The sequence below is a fragment of the Acipenser ruthenus genome, chromosome 2, assembly GCF_902713425.1.
Source record: "Acipenser ruthenus chromosome 2, fAciRut3.2 maternal haplotype, whole genome shotgun sequence".
Classification (NCBI taxonomy): domain Eukaryota; kingdom Metazoa; phylum Chordata; class Actinopteri; order Acipenseriformes; family Acipenseridae; genus Acipenser; species Acipenser ruthenus.
In genome coordinates, this window is record NC_081190.1 from 61,732,492 (window position 1) to 61,752,923 (window position 20,432).

The window sequence follows — 20,432 nt, forward strand, 5'->3', positions numbered from 1 at the left end:
AGTTGTTATTTTTCTGCTTAGAAATTTCAGTTTTTGGCAGATCTTCAATAAGGATTCATGGTTTTGCAATTCAAAAAATGTGTTGAAAATCCTTGCTTTATTTATTTATTTTTTTCCATAGGGCTTCTGTGTATTTTAATAAGATAACATCTTTGACAGTTAAATGAGTTTACATTTGTAATGTATTTTTTTGACACCAACGTGACAATTCAACTATTATAACCAGTATCATACGCAATACCTAACTTGATCTGTCATCATCATTTTTTATTTTATGTCTATTACTGCTTTTAAATGCTTCTTGTGAAATATTTTGCTTCTTTTAATATATATATATATATATATATATATATATATATATATATATATATATATATACACATACACAGTACTGTGCAAAAGTTTTAGGCAGGTGTGAAAAAATGCTGTAAAGTAAGAATGCTTTCAAAAATAGACATGTTAATAGTTTATATTTATCAATTAACAAAATGCAAAGTGAGTGAACAGAAGAAAAATCTACATCAAATCAATATTTGGTGTGACCACCCTTTGCCTTCAAAACAGCATCAATTCTTCTAGGTACACTTGCACACAGTTTTTGAAGGAACTCGGCAGGTAGGTTGGCCCAAACATCTTGGAGAACTAACCACAGTTCTTCTGTGGATTTAGGCAGCCTCAGTTGCTTCTCTCTCTTCATGTAATCCCAGACAGACTCGATGATGTTGAGATCAGGGCTCTGTGGGGTCCATATCATCACTTCCAGGACTTCTTGTTCTTCTTTACGCTGAAGATAGTTCTTAATGACTTTCGCTGTATGTTTGGGGGTCGTTGTCATGCTGCAGAATAAATTTGGGGCCAATCAGATGCCTCCCTGATGGTATTGCATGATGGATAAGTATCTGCCTGTACTTCTCAGCATTGAGGAGACCATTAATTCTGACCAAATCCCCAACTCCATTTGCAGAAATGCAGCCCCAAACTTGCAAGGAACCTCCACCATGCTTCACTGTTGCCTGCAGATACTCATTCGTGTACCGCTCTCCAGCCCCTCGGCGAACAAACTGCCTTCTGCTACAGCCAAATATTTCAAATTTGGACTCATCAGTCCAGAGCACCTGCTGCCATTTTTCTGCACCCCAGTTCCTGTGTTTTCGTGCATAGTTGAGTCGCTTGGCCTTGTTTCCACGTCGGTGGTATGGCTTTTTGGCCGCAAGTCTTCCATGAAGGCCACTTCTGACCAGACTTCTCCGGACAGTAGATGGGTGTACCAGGGTCCCACTGTTTTCTGCCAATTCTGAGCTGATGGCACTGCTGGACATCTTCCGATTGCGAAGGGAAGTAAGCATGATGTGTCTTTCATCTGCTGCAGTAAGTTTCCTTGGCCGACCACTGTGTCTACGGTCCTCAACGTTGTCCGTTTCTTTGTGCTTCTTCAAAAGAGCTTGGACAGCACATCTGGAAACCCCTGTCTGCCTTGAAATTTCTGCCTGGGAGAGACCTTGCTGATGCAGTATAACTACCTTGTGTCTTGTTGCTGTGCTCAGTCTTGCCACGGTGTATGACTTTTGACAGTAAACTGTCTTCAGCAACCTCACCTTGTTAGCTGAGTTTGGCTGTTCCTCACCCAGTTTTATTCCTCCTACACAGCTGTTTCTGTTTCAGTTAATGATTATGTTTCAACCTACATATTGAATTGATTATCATTAGCACCTGTTTGGTATAATTGTTTAATCATACACCTGACTATATGCCTACAAAATCCCTGACTTTGTGCAAGTGTACCTAGAAGAATTGATGCTGTTTTGAAGGCAAAGGGTGGTCACACCAAATATGGATTTGATTTAGATTTTTCTTCTGTTCACTCACTTTGCATTTAGTTAATTGATAAATATAATCTATTAACATGTCTATTTTTGAAAGAATTCTTACTTTACAGCATTTTTTCACACCTGCCTAAAACTTATGCACAGTACTGTATATATAAATATATATATAACCTCAAAGTGGATTTTAATTATATACAGTGAGAATTGGGATATTCATTTAAAAATGGTGGTTCAAAAATTATCTTGTCACATATGGTGGTGTGCTATACCGGTATCGCTCTTTCATAAGGCAGCTGTTAGAAATTACTGCTTTTCATTAAGCATCAATCTGCTTCCAGCAAAAAATGCTTAGTTTAGAAAAGAAAATGATTTCCCTATAAATGTGGAATGTTTTTGTTGTAAGGAAACAGTACGTTATGGTCTAGAGGTAAGTTTTGTGTGAGACATGATGCTGTAATCCAATGTTAAATAACAGAATGGCAATTGTGTGAATGGAAATATCAAGAAATGTTATTTGTAAACCAGGTGTGTTACACGATTCATACAAGAACAGCACAACAAGGAGAGAACGTACAATACCTTTAACTATCTTATCCAGATAGTGAGCTTGAGAAATGGAAAGGAAAAAAGAACAGACATTTCAGAACAGTGTCACGTTGGAAAGGAAATCTGCAATTACCACATTCAAATAAAAGGAGTATAGCCAACATAGGCACAACAGAGACATACGAGCCAGGTTACAATACACTGTATATTACATTACTTTCAGTTCTTCATATTGTAAATGCATAATACATTAATCAGACCACTGACAACACTATTTTAATGTTATCCCGAGGATGGTGGCCATATTGAGCAATAACTGCTCCAACATTTAGAAGCAGTTACCTGTTACCTGTGGTCTGGTGCCTGCATCGGTTTCCTTCTTTTTTTTTGTTACAGCAGCAGTTGTATGACATGTATTTTAAAATTAATATGGATCATATTTTAAGTTAAAAAGCAATAACATCATTTAATGGTAATAAACTTACAATGCATACTAATACAAAAATAACACATCTCACATAAACACAATTAAAAATATAAATCAATCATACAGCCTTTTCAATATTCTTATTTGATCTGTAATAAATCCAAAATATCTCATTTTGATTAAATGCATGCACATCTTAGCAACTGTATTCTGTTTTCTTTTGGCTTTTAAATTAACGGAAAAGAAAGGGTACAGTTGATCAAAACAACAGATTTTGTTGAACAAAAACAACATTTTTGCAAACAATTACGAAAACTAGATGACACATCTTTTCAACTCCTATAACAATTCCTCACATTTTCATTCATCACTTTGTAATCTGTTGTGTATAAATTACTTATTTACCACAACGCCCTTTTTTTTAAATGTTCGTAATGTCAAAAATAGAACTTTCAGCATGTGCTTGTGAATATGTTTGCCATAGTAACAAAGTAAAAATAACTACTGTACATAGACTAATCTCAGCTAGAAGATGATTACAGGTCATGTTTTTACAAGCATACATAATGCAATCAGATATTAAACGTATGGTTAAAAAACAATCAGAATCTCCTTTAACCTTAGAATTTGGTGATTAATTCAGTGTAGGCCAGAAGGTTTGCTAAATTATTATCCATCTAAATCTTTGGCACATCATCATACAGAGATCACTGTTTTATTATTAATCAATTGGTTCTTGATGCTATGATAAAAATGGCACTAATCTGTGAATAATTATACAAGACGTCTGCAGCGTTCAATTAACACATCAATTTCTGGTTGATTAACTCATGTTTTGTTTTACTTCTTTTCCAATATTTGCATTACTAGAAGAGGAACTTGTTTACTCTAAAAGCATCTATATGAACTTAATTTAAAGTTAATAGCAAAGATAACCCACGTGTTTTATAAAATATTAGCACAATTAAGTAAGCTATCTATATCATTCATATGTGGAATGGCATATAAATTACGTACGCGTACACTTAAAAGTGATTTGGATTTGCAAATGTACACAGACTTTATATTGCTTTTGAATGTCAGACAGATGAAGTTAATTTGTAAGTAGTCCTGTCCTCCTGGGACACTTGTCAGGATGTATCTTTGACTAGCAATAAGAAGAAACTCACACTAGGTAAGAATCATTACACTTATTTATTGATTTTAAATCACCACACACAATGCTATTTGTGCATGCAAACTCAGATAACAGCTATAGTTGTCAATTGGATTCTGGTCAGAATTTGAAAGGGTCAATGACAAGAATGAGGGTTCTTACCAATTCATATACACTACCTATATACAGGGCTGGATTAACCTATATGCAAATTATGCTATAGCGTAGGGCTCAGAATTGGCCCCCCCTGCGAGGTCGCCGTTTGTTTGTGGGCAGATGGTCCCACACACACATAGGAAGAGAGGCACACAGAAGCTTGCTTTTGGTTAATTTTGTTCTTTTATGATGGCTAGGCTTCTTTCTCAATTACAGCATACCTGGTCTCTGAGTCTGTCATGCAAGCAGCTTCCTGCTAATGTACAATACCAAATTCTCCACGCCCTCTACCTCCTGGGAGAGATCCGTCCCTAGTCCTACTACGACTAGTAGTCTGCAGGATAAAATGTATGAATCGGGCTCAATTTACGGATTCATTTATTTCAGTTTTAGGGCCCATTTAAAAACCTGTCGTCTCAAATGTGCACAGTATGGCTCTTTACATTTTAGAAACTTTCCTTTTTCATTTGGGGGTTGGAATTTTAGAAAAAAAAGTGAGAGGCTGAAGGAAATTCAAATGTGGATGTGTGCAGCCGACAAGAACGGTTTAAGTCCATAGTGTTTGTTTCTCTCGCTACAAAAGAAAACCCAAAACGAAGTAAAGGACAGAAAAGTTATACCCTTTTTTTGTTAAACTACATTGTTTTGTTCTATTGAATGCAATGCAATGCTACTACTGGTCCGTAGAAGGAATCTACGAACAAGTTTGGAAAGTTTTGCTATATACATATATAATTCCGCTGCGATTGTATATACAGTATTAGCTCCTGGACTTTCTGCTAACTAACAAAACCCATTAACCTCAGTGGATGTTATATTATGCACTTGCTAATGCTTTTGTACTTTACTGCCTGAGACTGAAGCTTTTTTTATGTCTGTGATCCATATTGCATCATTTTGTGTTCTATGTTCCCACGGATGTTTGAATGTTAATTAAAATGATCATTAACAACAGTGAGATTTAATTATTATCACTCGCATGTGATTTCTGTCATAAAGGCATACACAGTTTAACAAGCTTCATGCCCAGCTATGATCAGCAAAGAAAAAAGCCTACATAAAGTGTTCAGATAAGTTATCTAATTCAATTTGAAGACACTTCCTCATTATTATTGATTGGTATTGAAAAAATGCGCAAATTGAAAATAAAGTAAAAGTTTGGAAATATCACCTTGCAATTAACAGGTTCCTACGATGTTGTGTACGGTGTACTCACCTATTTCAAACTTTTCATATGATTCGTATCAAATGAGCTTTATACCGGGCTTGTTTGTATCCAAATATCTCATAGGGAGCTCAAAGCAACCCATGAACACATATGAGTGAGTCTTAACAGGACTGACGAATCACCCTGTAGTGTATTAACTATCCTTAAGAGTGCAGAAAATATAAACTGTGTTCACAGCGCCTGTATTGGTGTGTGACAGAGATGGCTGAGGTGGTGACGTCAGGCCAGATGCAGGAACAAAAACACAAGGCGCCGTTTATTTTTAAATAAAATATTTTAACAAAAAAAAACACTGCTCACAGAGCTAAATAAATATTCAAACAAAACAAATGTCCAACACATAAAACACAACAAAACTCAGGTCAGGCTGAGCAATCGCTTTCACTGATCCTGTAGTTTCTGTTTCAAACTCACTCCGCTCGCTCTCGTTCTCTCCTCTGAACATTCACCCAGAAAGCAGACGACTGCAGGCTTTTATAAAGGTGACCATCTCCTGATTAACAACAATTAATCAATGAATTAACTCGGCAGATGGTCACCTTCTGCACAGCTTTTTGCCATCATTTATACATAATACAAAACACCACAAACACAAAATACCAAACAACAACAAACATACGGCCTTGTCGTCATACTTATAAATACAATAAATAAATCAGAATGTTAAAATAAATACAAAATAATAAACTACACAGGGGCGGATGGGTACCCCGTTCTAAAATAAATAAACAATACTTTATATCTGCAGGGCTCCTAGCCGTCACATGATGCATAATTGTAGACTGTATAAAAACAATATAAGCTATGTAATAACCGCAGACAGATGGACACACGTTTCTCACATTTTTATATGGCAGCTTCACAATCGGGAGAATATATATTTTTCCCTTCCATGATGAATTATAAAGTGCAACGCCAAACACATTGAATATAAAAGCTTTTTTAAAAAATGCAATTCTCAAGTCTGCAAAACACAGAAGTGCCTAATTTTGGATAGAAAATGGAAAATGAATGGTTACCATGCACAGGCATGATGGAAAATACTGTACAGTGACTTCTTTTTTAATTTTTTTGTGCAAACTCCATGGCCGAACACGTATTTAAGAAAAATAAACCCATGCTCAGTTCTTCTCAGTGCTGTGAAAGAGCGGGCTGGAAATATCCGCTCTGCGCTCCGATCCAGCGACTACCCCGCTCCACTCCCCCGCTCCACTCCCCCGCTCCATATACATTTGGCTCGGTCCGCTCACACTCTCTGTCTCCAACGCAGGGCCGGATTAACCAATATGCCAATAACACCATTCGCTATAATATGCATAGGGCCCCTAAAATATGGGTTAGTGTAGGACCCCCACATCCTTTAATCTGGCCCTGCCTATATATACACAAGTATCTAGACAGTATGGGAGTTTATGTTGTCTAATTTATAACATGAAAACTTGTTTAGCTAATTTCCGAAATCATTGCTGTGGATGCATTTAAATATGTATTGATGTCAGTCCACAATTACTTGAATTAACCACATTTAATCTATGAATATGTATACATATTTTTTGGATATAACAATGATTGTTCAACACTATAATAATGAAACAGCTGTAGTCTTGGTAAGCGACGACACTTCTGTAAACAGATGGTCTCACCCACCAAAGCTTAAATGTTAAAGACTTATTTTAAAAGAGGTATCGACAAAATCAGAAAAAAAGACTTGGTTTAAATAAATCTCCCATTAAGTCAGACAGTTCCTAAATTACACTTGTATGGTGTTCACGCACAAAAAGAATGATACACCATTATATAGCAAAGAAAAGACATTCACAAGATATATACTGCTTATACTACAAGCACTTTATACACAAATTAATGTTAAAAGTGGTACTATTCACTTCTTTCCTCATGATAATTTTAATGTACTGCGCTTGAGCTTATCTCCAAACGTGCTTAAATGGGTCCAAATTATAGTAATATCTTAAGGGATGAAAATGGGTTGCTAAGATACTACATACTAGGCTGTTGCAGGCAAACTGTAGCATTTAAAGTGGAGGAGTATCAAAAAGTAAAAATCAACATTTTGTCCCACGGGCATTCCTAAGGCAAAAAACTCCATTGTAGAGTGCAAAATGGTTTCTGAAATGTCGATTTTTTTGGTCCTTGTTCATCATGTACAGTAAAGCTTATTAACATTTTTCATCTGTTTCTACCACTTACACTTCACACAGATGCAACACCCACTATTTTGTTGAAACACAAGTTTACAAGAAGGGAACGGACAAAATAATCAATGCTATACATGGCACAATAGGTCTAAAACCTGCTGTGGTTTATTGATTGATGGTTGTAAATTATTGTGTTCTTGACAACATAAATATCACTTGAAAACGCTTCAGGGTAAAAACACAATACAATAAAAACAAGTAAATGTGTATCTCAAAATACCATTACCTGTAAAATATATATATATATATATATATATATATATATATATATATATATATATATATATATATATATATACACACACATACATGTCATACAAATGATTATTATTTAATGTTGAAGTTACATGAAATTAAACCATGCAGAAAAAAAAGGAATGCTTCTAAAACTAACGTACTAGTGTGAAAATTACTTTCTTAAAAAACTAAAGTTCGATGCCAATGTACTCCTGAAAAAAGTGTCAGCAGAGCAGTAATGAGAGAATCAAAATCCAGCCATCCTGCCATCTTCATTTGTGAAATAACTATAGCACTCCATAAACATTCAGCAAATCCCTTAAACAAGTATAGCAAAGTGTAATAAAGCACAGGTAAGCACTGTAAAGCCCAGTGAGGTATGGTATAGCAAACTATGGTAAATGCAAAGTATACCCAAATGAAAAGCGTGGTCAACTTTTGTAAGGGTATCATCTAAATATTATTTTTTATATAAAGTATTTTATTATATTCATTGTTGTAATATTGTTTTATTATAAAGACACAGATTTCTATTTTTATGACAAAGATTTTTCAAGCATATTTTCCACAAGGTTCTTAAAAAGCATAAATAATGATTACCTTTCAGACTACTGCTCACATATGCATTTCTAAGTTGCTTCCTGATATGTATATTCCAGTGTGTGTTACCAGAAGACAGACACATTATTACCGGGGAAGGAGCGCTTTCCAAATTCACTTTTGATTTGAAAGATGGAATAAAAATATGAATGTAATATTCTTGAAAATTATTAAAATGATACTATACCTATACTGTAATGGTATGCTTTGCAATTATCTGATGAAGGCATTTGGGGTCTATTTAAATTTTCTTTTTGTGTATGTCTGCATTTCACTGTATTTTTTGGAAGTTAGCATTTTATATGAAACATGTTTTTTTTTTTTTTAATTTGAAATGGAAATAAAAATGGTACCAGCAATTTCTACTGCAGTGTTGCTTCCATCCGGAGTTTGTTAGTGTACCTGCTTACAGTTTTCAAGATATTCTAAGTGCAATTAACTATTGTTATGATTTAATCTACTTGAACCTTTTTGCTCCTTGATCCCCAGCTCCAAGCAACCTAAGAGTGTATTAAATGAATGTGCACTGCAACTGCTGATTAAGCAAACAAGCATATCTTTCTGATTGTTAACAATCTCCATTTCCATTGCACTGGTGTATCAGACTGAAAAGAAATAGTCAGTCTTTCTTGAAGCTTAAAGGAATTAAGATCCCCAATAGGTCAGATTTCCATTTGAATGGGCTGAATGCATGTACATGGAAATCAATGTAGCTCGATAAACAAGTAAGTGTTTAAGGCAGTCCTAGCACTGAATAACACAAAGGAGTGTCTCAAACAGACCTAACATAGACAATTAAATGTAATAAAACTGTAGTACTCACAAGACAGAACATGTTGGTTTGCTCTCAGAATGCAACTTAAAATTGCTGAAGAAATAAATGTTACAAAATACAGTGAATAAAATACAGCCTATAAAAACGTTTAAATGTAGCAAACCTACCAATGGTGCAGTGCTCTCCGTTCCAGCCCTGGCTACATTCACACTTGCCATCTTTGCAGGTGCCATGCTCTGCACAGCGAGGGTGGCAGGCTCTCTGGTCACACACTGAGCCCGTCCAGCCTTCCTCACACCGGCAACTCCCACCGAAACACACCCCATGGGAGCCACACTCCACAGTGCAGATCTCTACCATAAGAAATGAGAAATAGAATCCATGTTCATAGATGTCTTTTATCAAGAACTTAATCTCATAGCTATTCCCTGTTTTTGTTTCCTTGCATTAATTCATGTATTAATGTATCTATGCGTTACAGTTCTACAAGGCTTTTTGGTTAATATATTGTTCATTTTAGTTTTAAGTATCCCAGTAATGAGCCTACAGCTCTGGAGCAAGCTAATATTACTTGAGTTGTTTAAATCAATATACAAAAAGAAAAAAAGAAAAAATCAGGTTGACTGTGTAGGTGCTCTTTAAATGTTACACTAGGAAATGCAGAATGTGAGCTATCAACAGATTTCAATTCCTTAAATCTTGTACTGACTCCTACTACTCTTTCCACTACACATCATAAAGCTGACAGACCACATGGTGCTGGGGCAATTATCTGACTAGATGTATTGCACTTCCCACAATAAGGAAGAACAAGAAAAAGTAAACAGAATTAACCCTTTGCAGTCCATTTATTAAGTGCGTGTCAGGCGCGTCAGGTCCAATTTATTTTCACACGCGCAGTTAATTTTAGACGCGCTGTTTAAAAGTATTTTTTTCCCCACAGTCAAACGGGTTTAAAAGGCCCTGCATATCAACAAAGCACTCACTAGGCATCTCCAGCCCCGCCCCACCCTTTCGTTCGCTATCGCTTTCACATATGCTAATAAATAAATAAATAAATAATAATAATAGTCATACATACCTATCAATCATCTCCTTATCACTCGTTTTATCACCAAACGCCTCAATAATGCGATCCAAGTCATTATTTTATTACTATAACATCTGATTAAAGCTCTGCAAATGACCGTGATATTCTCTGAGCGCTGATGAAATTGCAGCCAGCTTGTTTCCTTATGGCCGCCATTACCTGATGCCAGGGGCAAGTATGACTATTCATGAGATACGCCCATATTTTTTTATTTTTTTTCGGCTTGTCTCGGCTCCTGTCGCTCCCACTCGGCCATTGAATGGTTTTCTCGTCTTTTTCCGGAGAAAAAACGACTAGAAACCTGATTTTTGCGTTTTTTTGATGATGACAATGGACCGGATAGGAATAATTGCAATGTCGGACCAGGTCCGACAATGGACCACAAAGGGTTAATGTCACACAATATCATCATTGGGTTGAGTATCTATAATTGCAATAATTGCAATGTCGGACCAGGTCCGACATAGGACCGCAAAGGATTAAAAAAGTATGGTATACAATAAGCAGCAAAAAAGCATTATATTTGTGTTGCTTCTGGTAGTCATCTGAAGTGTCTGGGCTTCACTTCTGGTTTATTTCTTAGTCACAGGAGGACTTTAGTTGGCAAGGCAATGTTGTAATCATACCAAAACCCACCAGCAGAACAGCAACACAGATCTAAATTATCTCTGCTTGCTTCTAGTGCACCTACTTCACTTGATGGATTTTACAATAGCGTAATATAACTACTTTTGTTTTCTTCAAACCAAAGCAGATATATATTTTTTGAGCAGATAACTGCCCCCAAATAACAAATAAATATATAGTACTAAACTCATACTGGTATATCTGTAAAGGGAATCAAATCAACATTTCATCTGAAGATGTTCTGAATTTATTTAATTAACAACTGTAAGAAGGTAAGTTATATTGCATAGAAGGACGGTTAGAAAACAATATCTGTAGATCAAACATTGATCCAGTCTTCCTGTGCCTAATGCAGCAGATAATTTGATCCATACCTTTTTCTCATCGAGAATTGACTACTACAATGACATATTTGTTGTCGATGCTAGTGCTTTGAATTGTTAGTTTCCAGTACGGTGAAAATGCTGCTGCTTGAGTTATTGCAAAACCAAAAGTATGCCATCAGACTTGTCCAGTTCCAGCTGCACTTCATTAGCTACTAGTGTGCTTCAGTATGCTTTACAATACAATTACTGACATACATACTGTCAATGGTTTAGGCCATGGTTTAGGTTATTGGTTAATGGTCTGCTGCAAGTTCCTAGGACAAAAGCGTATTAAACTGTTATGCACGTAGACCTAAAATTTCATGCCACAATCTATATAAGATTCTGAAATGATTGCCATCTTTAAAATGGCTTCTATTTCCTAAACTGCTAGCAGGTACAGGTTTCATTTTTATATGACATTTTATTAATATAGAAATCCTGTAGAGCAGGGGTATCAAACTAGAGCCCTCGAGGGCCACAGGGTCTTCTGGTTTTCATTCCAACTTAAGCTCTCAATTAACATAATTGATCTAATTATTTGTTGAATTTGACATATTTAATATTTTTCAAGGTATTTTTCAGTTGATGGTTTTAAAAATGCACTTGATTCAAGGTTCACTACCTAGGAAACATTTTGAGGCCTGAAGAGAAGTGTTAAATGTGTCCAGTTAATCTAATAATTAGACCAATTAAGTAATTGAGAGCTCGGGTGGAACGAAAGCCAAAAAACACTGCGGCCCTCCAGAAACTGAGTTTGACACCCCTGCTGTACAGAGAAGGCCTGTGAAGTGTCCATGCTTAGGGTTTTTTGTTTGGATTTGTAGATAAGGTTACATAACATTTACTGTGTGATTGTTTCTTTCATGGCTTGCTATGTGCTTGGGATACCCTCTTTGTACTGTATCACCTTTTTAGGACATTTCTGTGTATAGCCTTCAGTAATAAATGTATTCTGATCTGACAGGAGACATTGGGACAAAATCTTTTTAGTATCTGGGAGTCAGTTGCCCCAGTGCTGTCAGGTGTTGAAAAGCTATGATTGTGTTTATCTCTGACACCAAAAGTTATAGAAATGTTTTATATAAAAGAATACAACACAATTAAAAATACTATATAACGTAAAATAGACACACTAAAGCACAGTGTATTATTCAGTGAAAAAAAGATATGCACCACCCCCCTTGTATCACTGGCTGTTTGATAAAACTCTCAGGGTTCACTCAATTGTACTTACTCGGTTGGATTTTTTTATAGGACAGCTTCCCCTTCGATTCGGGAACCTTGGATAGGCTGATTAACCTCAGCTTATTAGTATATTAATTGTGCTTGGGGAGGAGGGCGATGGATTATGTGGTCCCTTTTTACTTGTGAATCAATGTGATACATTTTTCATTACAGCAAAGGTGTTTATCTGCTTTTAGCACACCATCTTCCAGCATGGTATGTCGAGCCTCACAACAAACTTATTAATTTAAGTAAATGTAATTGAAGTGGGAATGCTGAGTTAATTAATGAACTAACCCCCTACTGCTGGGTGAAGATGAAGAGATGTGCAGGTGGGGGGCTTTGGTCTTCATACCCAGGACATCAATTATTAATTTTTTTTTTGTATTAAGTAACCAACAACTTATTTGTTTTTAAATTAGATATTTTCTGTAGACGGGTAGAGCATTTTCCTGTCTAGAACATCATGTGTATGTTTCTAGAAAACATCTAAAAAGAGGTAAAGCTTTACTGTATTTCTTGAACAAACTGTTGATTAATGTACTATCCATTAAACTCTGGGGATCTGAGTTCCAATCCGGGTTAGGTCAGGTCTTGCTTGAAGCTCACAAAGATTAGACACAACTTGCAAGTTATGTCTTTGTTGGGTTTGAAATAACACTTGGATTTAACTGTATAGCATCTGTTGCAATGGTGATGTGATTCTACACAGTGTGAGTATAACATAGTTTAACATATTGAGAAATGTCCTATATTCTGTTGATGTAGTTGCATATTTGACCGTTTCTCACCGACTGAGCAGTCCGGGCCAGTCCAGGTGGGATCACATGTACAGGTGCCGCTTTCAGCCTGGTAGCTTCCATGCCCAGAGCACTGGTCAGGGCACGTGGTTTTCAGTGTCTCACAGCTTGTGCCTCCCCAGCCTGGATTACAGTGACACTCCCCATGGATACACATCCCATGTTTGGAACAGGATGGGTCCAAACAATCCGCTGATATACATAAAATAAAAGTAAAAAATTATAAAAATAAATACATTACATATATATATATATATATATATATATATATATATATATATATATATATATATATAGACACACACACACACATACAGAGAGGTAGGGTCAATGTCCTTAACATTTTATTCTGGCGATTTAATTGCTTTACTCTGTGTGTAGGGATCAATGAAATCAATTTTGTTTGAGAGGACAGGATTCTTCCTCCTGAAAAATGGGCTTTACACTTGAAGGATCATCAGGAATATTAGCATTTCATCAGAAAATACAAAAGTGATGCATCATTTTACCCCTCAATTTCAAGCACAGACATCTATTGCAATCAGCTTTTTCAGTTGCTGCTTCTGCATGTAGGCTTGCAATTTAAGACAGACTGTCTGTCTTTCTTCAACACCTTATACAATTTAACATTTCTTAAAGGAAAAATGTCATTGATGGACACAGAAGTTAATTAAACAGGTGAAACATGATTCAAACAAGAATCACTGATATCTCATTATTCAAGCACATTGTTAACATTGGGGATTAGTAATCTGGTTGTATGGGCATGAATTAAATTTCTGCCTTCTGCTAGTCTATAACAAGCATACGGGTGTTTCCGCTTACAAGTCAATTGTCTAGTGCCAGTAGGAATTACTACAATACAGCAAGATCTGTAACTCCTGCATGGCTGTGATTTGAAATAACAAGTTCTCAATTGCACATGACTCATTCTGCACTCCACTTAGTAGTATATTTTCACTGGGGGCCTCAAGTAAGATGTTTTATTTTGTAACCATTTTTTAACCACCTTCTTCACAGTTTTCTCCTTTGTAACCAGTATTGCAGGCACAAAACCCCATGATGCAGATCCCATGTCCCCCACACTGAATGTCGATGCACTGAGTGTTTGGCACATCACACTCGGTCCCTTTCCAGCCACTGAAGCACAGGCAGCGTCCTTTGGAGTACTGCCCATTCCCACTGCACAGCACAGGGCAGGCAGCTATGCATAAAACATATCAACATATTAGTACACAGTAACCTGTTTACTATGCTTTGTAACAACATATGCATTGGCAAACATGACACTTCCAACCAAATCACAGCACCTTAATACCTTAATTGTAATCGTTATATTCAGAAGCCACACAAGAAGAGTGAAACACACATCAATTTAAAAAGGTAAGTGTACATGTTCAGAAGGCAATTTATATGGAAATGGATTTCACAATTTATTACAGGGATTGACACAAGATGTAATTTCAAGGCTTAATTTCAAATATCTTTGTTTAACCAAATTGACACCAGTCACTTTGCTGTTCCAGTTGGACAGAAGGCAATGTGTACTCTACGCACGTACCTCTTGAGCAATCTGGTCCAAGAAACCCAGGAAAACAATGGCATGTTCCAGAAACACACTCTCCGTTCCCATGGCAATTGCGTGGACACTCCATAACAGACTCTACAGGGACATCACAATGAATGAACGGGTGAATGAATGAATGAATACCTCCAATTAATATCTAAATGATCCAGCCCTGACAGGGGGCAGACGAGTCAATAACTTTGTAACTGTGTTTGTGACTTCGAACCTGACAAGCTACTTTTTCAGCTGGACAGATTATGGCACAGGACTGTTTCAGAACTAAGATACTGAAAGAAAACGTTAAGATTGGTAAATAAATAGTTTCAGAGTTTTGATATGAGCAAATAGCTTTGAGAATCTAGCCAATGACACTTACTAAATTATCAAATTCTTTTGCAAATTATATTTAAAAAAAATCCAGTACCCATTTAGACAATTTATTACATTGCTGTTACATGGTAATGTCATATGTAAATATTGCAGTTGTTGTCATCTTTACAACGCCTGACAACATTTTCACTAATATGTGAATGTGAACCATGTTTATCAATTTTTTTGACAGAATAACAATGTTAGCACTTGTTGACACCATGTATTGTATCCAAACTAAAGCAGTCATACTAGTTTTAAGGTGTCTCTGTCTTTATTAATGAAGCATGTTTGAAGCGTTTGTTAAAAGGTATGTAAGCGTTATCTTTATCCATCTGTCTGTAAACACAGTAATTAGCAACGTAACAAATACTGGTACTGTACGGTTCTTGAAAAGACAAGAGCGATTATTATAATTATAATGTTTTAAACAATGTTTCACCATGTAATGGATTAAAAACGCAGTCCATCTTCTTTGCCAGAACAGATCTTAATTATGGAGACAGGAGCTTTCTCAAACAAACTCCTTCAGGCCAGTGTTGTACCCCTTTGATGCAATTATAGACACTCAACCCAATGATGATATTGTGTGACATTAACCCTTTGTGGTCCATTGTCGGACCTGGTCCGACATTGCAATTATTCCTATCCGGTCCATTGTCATCATCAAAAAAATGCAAAAAACAGGTTTCTAGTCGTTTTTTCTCCGGAAAAAGCCGAGAAAACCATTCAATGGCCGAGTGGGAGCGACAGGAGCCGAGACAAGCCGATAAAAAAAAAAAAGGTGTATCTCATGATTTGTCATACTTGCCCCTGGCATCCCATATGGGCGGTCATAAGGAAACAAGCTGGCTGTTACTGTATCAGCGCACAGAGACTATCACGGACATTTCCAGAGCTTTTTTGAGATGTTATAGTAATAAAATAATGACTTGGATTGCATTATTGAGGAGTTTGGTGATAAAACGAGTGATCAGGAGATGATTGATCGGTATGTACGACTATTATTATTATTATTATTATTTATTTCTTAGCATATGTGAAAGCGATAGCGAACGAAAGGGTGGGGCGGAGCAGGAGATGCCTAGTGAGTGCTTTGTTGATATGCAGGGCCTTTTAAACCCGTTTGACTGTGAAAAAAAATACTTTTAAACAGCGCGTCTAAAATTAACTGCGTGTGTGAAAATAAATTGGACCTGACGCGCCTGACAGGCGCTGAATAAATGGACTGCAAAGGGTTAAGAAGCTGCTTATGTACAAATATACTGCATGGAATAGTAGGCCATATTCTATAAAGATCTATAACGTTAGGTTATTATCATAACCCTGGTTCCCTGACACAGAAATGTAACCATTACCGAATGGGATATAACCTCTTATAGCCTGAATTACCTGGGCACTTATAACACAGCCGCTCCTTTAAGAGCCCCGTATGTGTCCGACGTCGTCTCTGCCCCCAGGAGATAAATATGAATGACGCATAAGGCTCAGCCCTATTTTCTTTTCAGGCCTGCTGCGCTGGAGTGAACGCAGAGACCTTGAAGGGTAATGATTACATTTCTATTTCAGGGAACCAGGGTTATGATAACAACCTAACATTCCCTTTCAAGTACGAAATGTAACCAGCGCATCTACCCCTAGAGGTCCCCCCTCTCTTATTATGAAGAACCACAGGGGGCAATGAGTCACCTCCTGGAGAGGCAAAAAGGTCCACTTCTGCCCTCTCAAATCTCTCCCAAATGTGGCTCACCACCTCGGGATGGAGTCTCCACTGCACCGCTGGGGACCTCCCTCGAGAGGAGGTCCGTAGCCCAGTTGATCACTCCCAGCAGGCTGTCACACACCCTGCATACCTTGGCCCTCCCACACTCCTCCCCAACCTGAGTTGGATGCATCTGTGGTGATGACCTCTCTTCTGGTTTCGCTGCCCAGTGCTATGCCTAGGCATAGATGAGCCGGCTGTCTCCACCAAGAGAGTGCCTGAAGACAGCAATTGGACACTGTCAATAGGAGGTCACGGTTCAACACTGGCTGACAATCCGTGTGGTTGAACCAAACCTGCGGGGGGTACATATTCAGAAGACACAGTGGGAGGGTATGGGATGTTCCTGCCATCAAACCCAGAAGCCTCTGGAAAGCCACTAATGGTAGTATCCTGCTGAGCTGAAACAACTCTAGGCAGGCAGTTACTCTCTTCACTGTCTTCAGACAGAGTAGCCAACATCAGCCTTGAGTCTAGATGCACCCCCATATAAGTAACTATGTGGGTGGGCGCCAGCTGGCTCTTTGCATAGTTCACTTTCAGACCCAACCGATGTAGATGGCTGGTGACGAGCTCTGTGTGCTTGTGCACTTGTACTGGAGACCCAGTGCAAATGAGCCAGTTGTCCAGATAGTTGAGGACTCTGATGCCTGAGCGATGGCTTGTAGATCTGTGACAACTGTTATCGTCTCTCCTCGAAATGGAGAGGGGCCATGTTGGAAATTAAGTGAGTAACCAGCTTGCACAGTATTGAGCACCCAGGAGTCTGTGGTGCACTGGTTCCAGTAGTCAGTGGCTTCTGGAGAATGAGCCCTGGACTTGTGGCAGCAATATTCTAGGGCTGTTGCTTCAGCTGCTGCGCAGCCTGCGCCTGTTTTCTGGGCACAGGGTGCTTGAAAAGCGGTAGTGGGCTGTCTCCGGGTGGGTCCACCTGATGTGGAAGCCACCTGTTGCGTCGGTTTCTTCTGAAACTGGGGCATAGGTTGCCACTGTGTTGCAGGCTTGCGTGGTGGAGGTGGGTGCTTAGGAAGAAGACGCATCAGTTCCTTGGTGGACTCCTCTGCATGCTGAGACTGCTGCAGCATCTCGTCCACCGCTGGGCCAAACGTGTTACCTGGGGTGACAGGAGCATCCAGCAATGCGGTCTTATCTCCATCAAGCACGCGTGCTTGGGAGAGCCAAAGCTGGCTGCGAGCAGCCACCAATGCTGCCAGGTTTTTGCCTATCGACTGTCCACTAAGCTTGGATAGCCAGAGCTTATTTATGCTGCGGGGGCGGAGCAGCAGCTGCGTCACCTGCTCTAGCAAGAGTCTTTGGTATAAAAGTTTTCAGGTTCGGGTGTCTTAAAGGGGAAACACCCATTTGTAATGGTTAATATTCCTTACTTGAAAGGGAACCCTCATGCAGTGTATATGCTGCAAGGTTACACTTAGTAACCTCAGCATTTAACACCAGAAGTCCAAAAAAAGGTGTATGGCTAACTACCCCAAGACTTAAAATGGAACATAATAAAAATGTGTGCTTTTAACACTATGGTCTCAAAACCAGAATTCTGCTGATCTACGACATGATGTGTGGCCCATACTGCAGCGTTGCAAATGTCTGTGACAGATGGGCCCTGGAATAATGCCCAGGAGGTTGCAAGGCCTCTTGTGAAGTAACCAGTGACCTTTTCTGGTGGGAGCAGGTTGGCTAGATCGTATGCAAACTTGGGGCCCGTTTCATAAAAGTCTGCGATTGCAATGAGGTTGCAAGAGTGGTTGCGAGGACCATCTTGCGATCCCTTTTAGCGATTTGCGCTCTGAAAAATCAGTCACTTGGCAATCAACTTTAAAGCACAGTTACAATGGCCAGTGTGACAAGGAAAGTCAACTTTTCTAAAGAAGAAATAAATACAATTATAGAACTTATTGGTCAAAACAAAATCGGTTCTATTTGGCAAGTTGTTGTGAACCCTAACTAGCGAAGAAAAGAAAAGAGTGTCAAATGATCACGGAGCAAATACATGCTTTTGGGGTTGGGGAGAGAATGGCAACAGAAGTACGAAAGAAATTGATAGATTTTAGCGTGCAGAACTAAATCAAGAGTCAAAAAGGAGGAAAGCAAAACAGACAGGCGGTGGGAAAAACCAAAATATGGTTCTAAATATTATTGGTGAAGTAGCTGTTGCAGGTATTGAGGGCGGATTGGACACAAGCAGAAGAAATGAAAGCATAGCACCTGTTATCTTTAACAAAGTTTCTGAGTAAGTAACCACGTCTTTTGTTATCCATCTAACAGACATTTTGGCATCTGAGATCACTTGGATATTTATGGAATGAAAACTTTTCCTGCATACATACAGGTGCTCGTTCTCAGCAGGGGACATAATTTGTATCTGACTTCCATCTACGGCTCCAAGTAGCCTACTTTCGGCAAACCACATAATTTAAAGAAGTCAGTCATTATCTTCTTTATGTCGGGTTCTTCAGGAAAGCGTATGTAGTCACCAATGTGGTTAGACAAAGTTGTAGAAACTTTGAATACGCATCTAGAAACAGTGGCCTTACTTATACCATGACAGTCGGCTACTACTTCCTGAAAACCACCGCTTGCATAGAGATCAGTTAAGACTTGCAATGATATGTGTACACTTTTAAAAAAAAAGTGTTTTCAACAGAATTTTTTTTTTTTTTACAGTATAGTGACATATTTTGTTGCATTGTATTTCTAATAAATCACACAAATTAATTAATTTTCTCTGCTCTTGGAAATCAGTACTTAAATACTTTAGTACTTTAATACTAATTCTGAGTCTATATACACATCAAAAGGGTTTGCCGGGTCTCTAAATACTCCTCCTCTTCTCATATTTCGACGACGAGCTAGTAGTAGTATGAGAAGAGGATTTAGAGGAGTGCAGACTCTTAGCCCTGCTCCTGCCCCTAGCGGCTTGTTTCCTGGCTCCTGGTGTAACAGGGAGTGGGGACTGTTGACCGCACTGCAAGAGACAAAAGGGGCGAGTCATGGTGCGCAGGTGTCAGAGATGCAGATTGGTCCCTGGAACAGTGGGCCAGCCTGCTTTCCAGTGTCCTCTTAGATAAATGATCACAAGACGCGAAAGAGCTGCTGTCTAACTGATCCCTCTGCATGCTCCCTTCCCAGGCAGTGGATGTACCTGGTGTGCTTATCCTCTGCTGGAATGTTTCTCTTGCAACCAGCACAAAGGTAAATGTCAGGCATGGTGCAAGGTTGAAAAAACAGTTCTGCCGTGCAATGTATGTGCACAAAAACAGACAGTGTACACAAAAAACGGAGCACTGGTAACCGTCTTGGTGTCAAACCGGATCGAACCTGGTCACTGGTACCGATTCTGGTATGAGCCAGATGACTGGTCTTGGTACCTACTTTGGTACCGACCGGGTCACTGGTACCGGCTCTGGTACCAACCAAGTCACTGGTACAGGCTCTGGTACTGA

At 38.4% G+C, this 20,432-nt stretch overlaps 1 protein-coding gene across 19 annotated transcripts in view; it reads right to left on the reverse strand.

Annotated features, from left to right (window-relative positions):
* Positions 1-20,432, reverse strand: part of LOC117409088 (teneurin-3) — a 428,090-nt gene that overhangs the window by 39,340 nt on the left and 368,318 nt on the right. For 14 of the 19 annotated variants that reach the window (XM_034014709.3, XM_034014714.3, XM_034014715.3 and 11 more), the window contains 5 exons: positions 14,838-14,939; positions 14,286-14,480; positions 13,268-13,468; positions 9,335-9,520; positions 2,406-2,432 (listed from right to left, as the gene is read on the reverse strand). In XM_034014709.3, coding sequence (XP_033870600.3) covers positions 2,406-2,432; positions 9,335-9,520; positions 13,268-13,468; positions 14,286-14,480; positions 14,838-14,939 — 711 coding nt within the window. The remainder of the gene's footprint in view (positions 1-2,405; positions 2,433-9,334; positions 9,521-13,267; positions 13,469-14,285; positions 14,481-14,837; positions 14,940-20,432) is intronic. The other 5 variants (XM_034014712.3, XM_034014722.3, XM_034014713.3 and 2 more) reach the window with 1 other exon arrangement.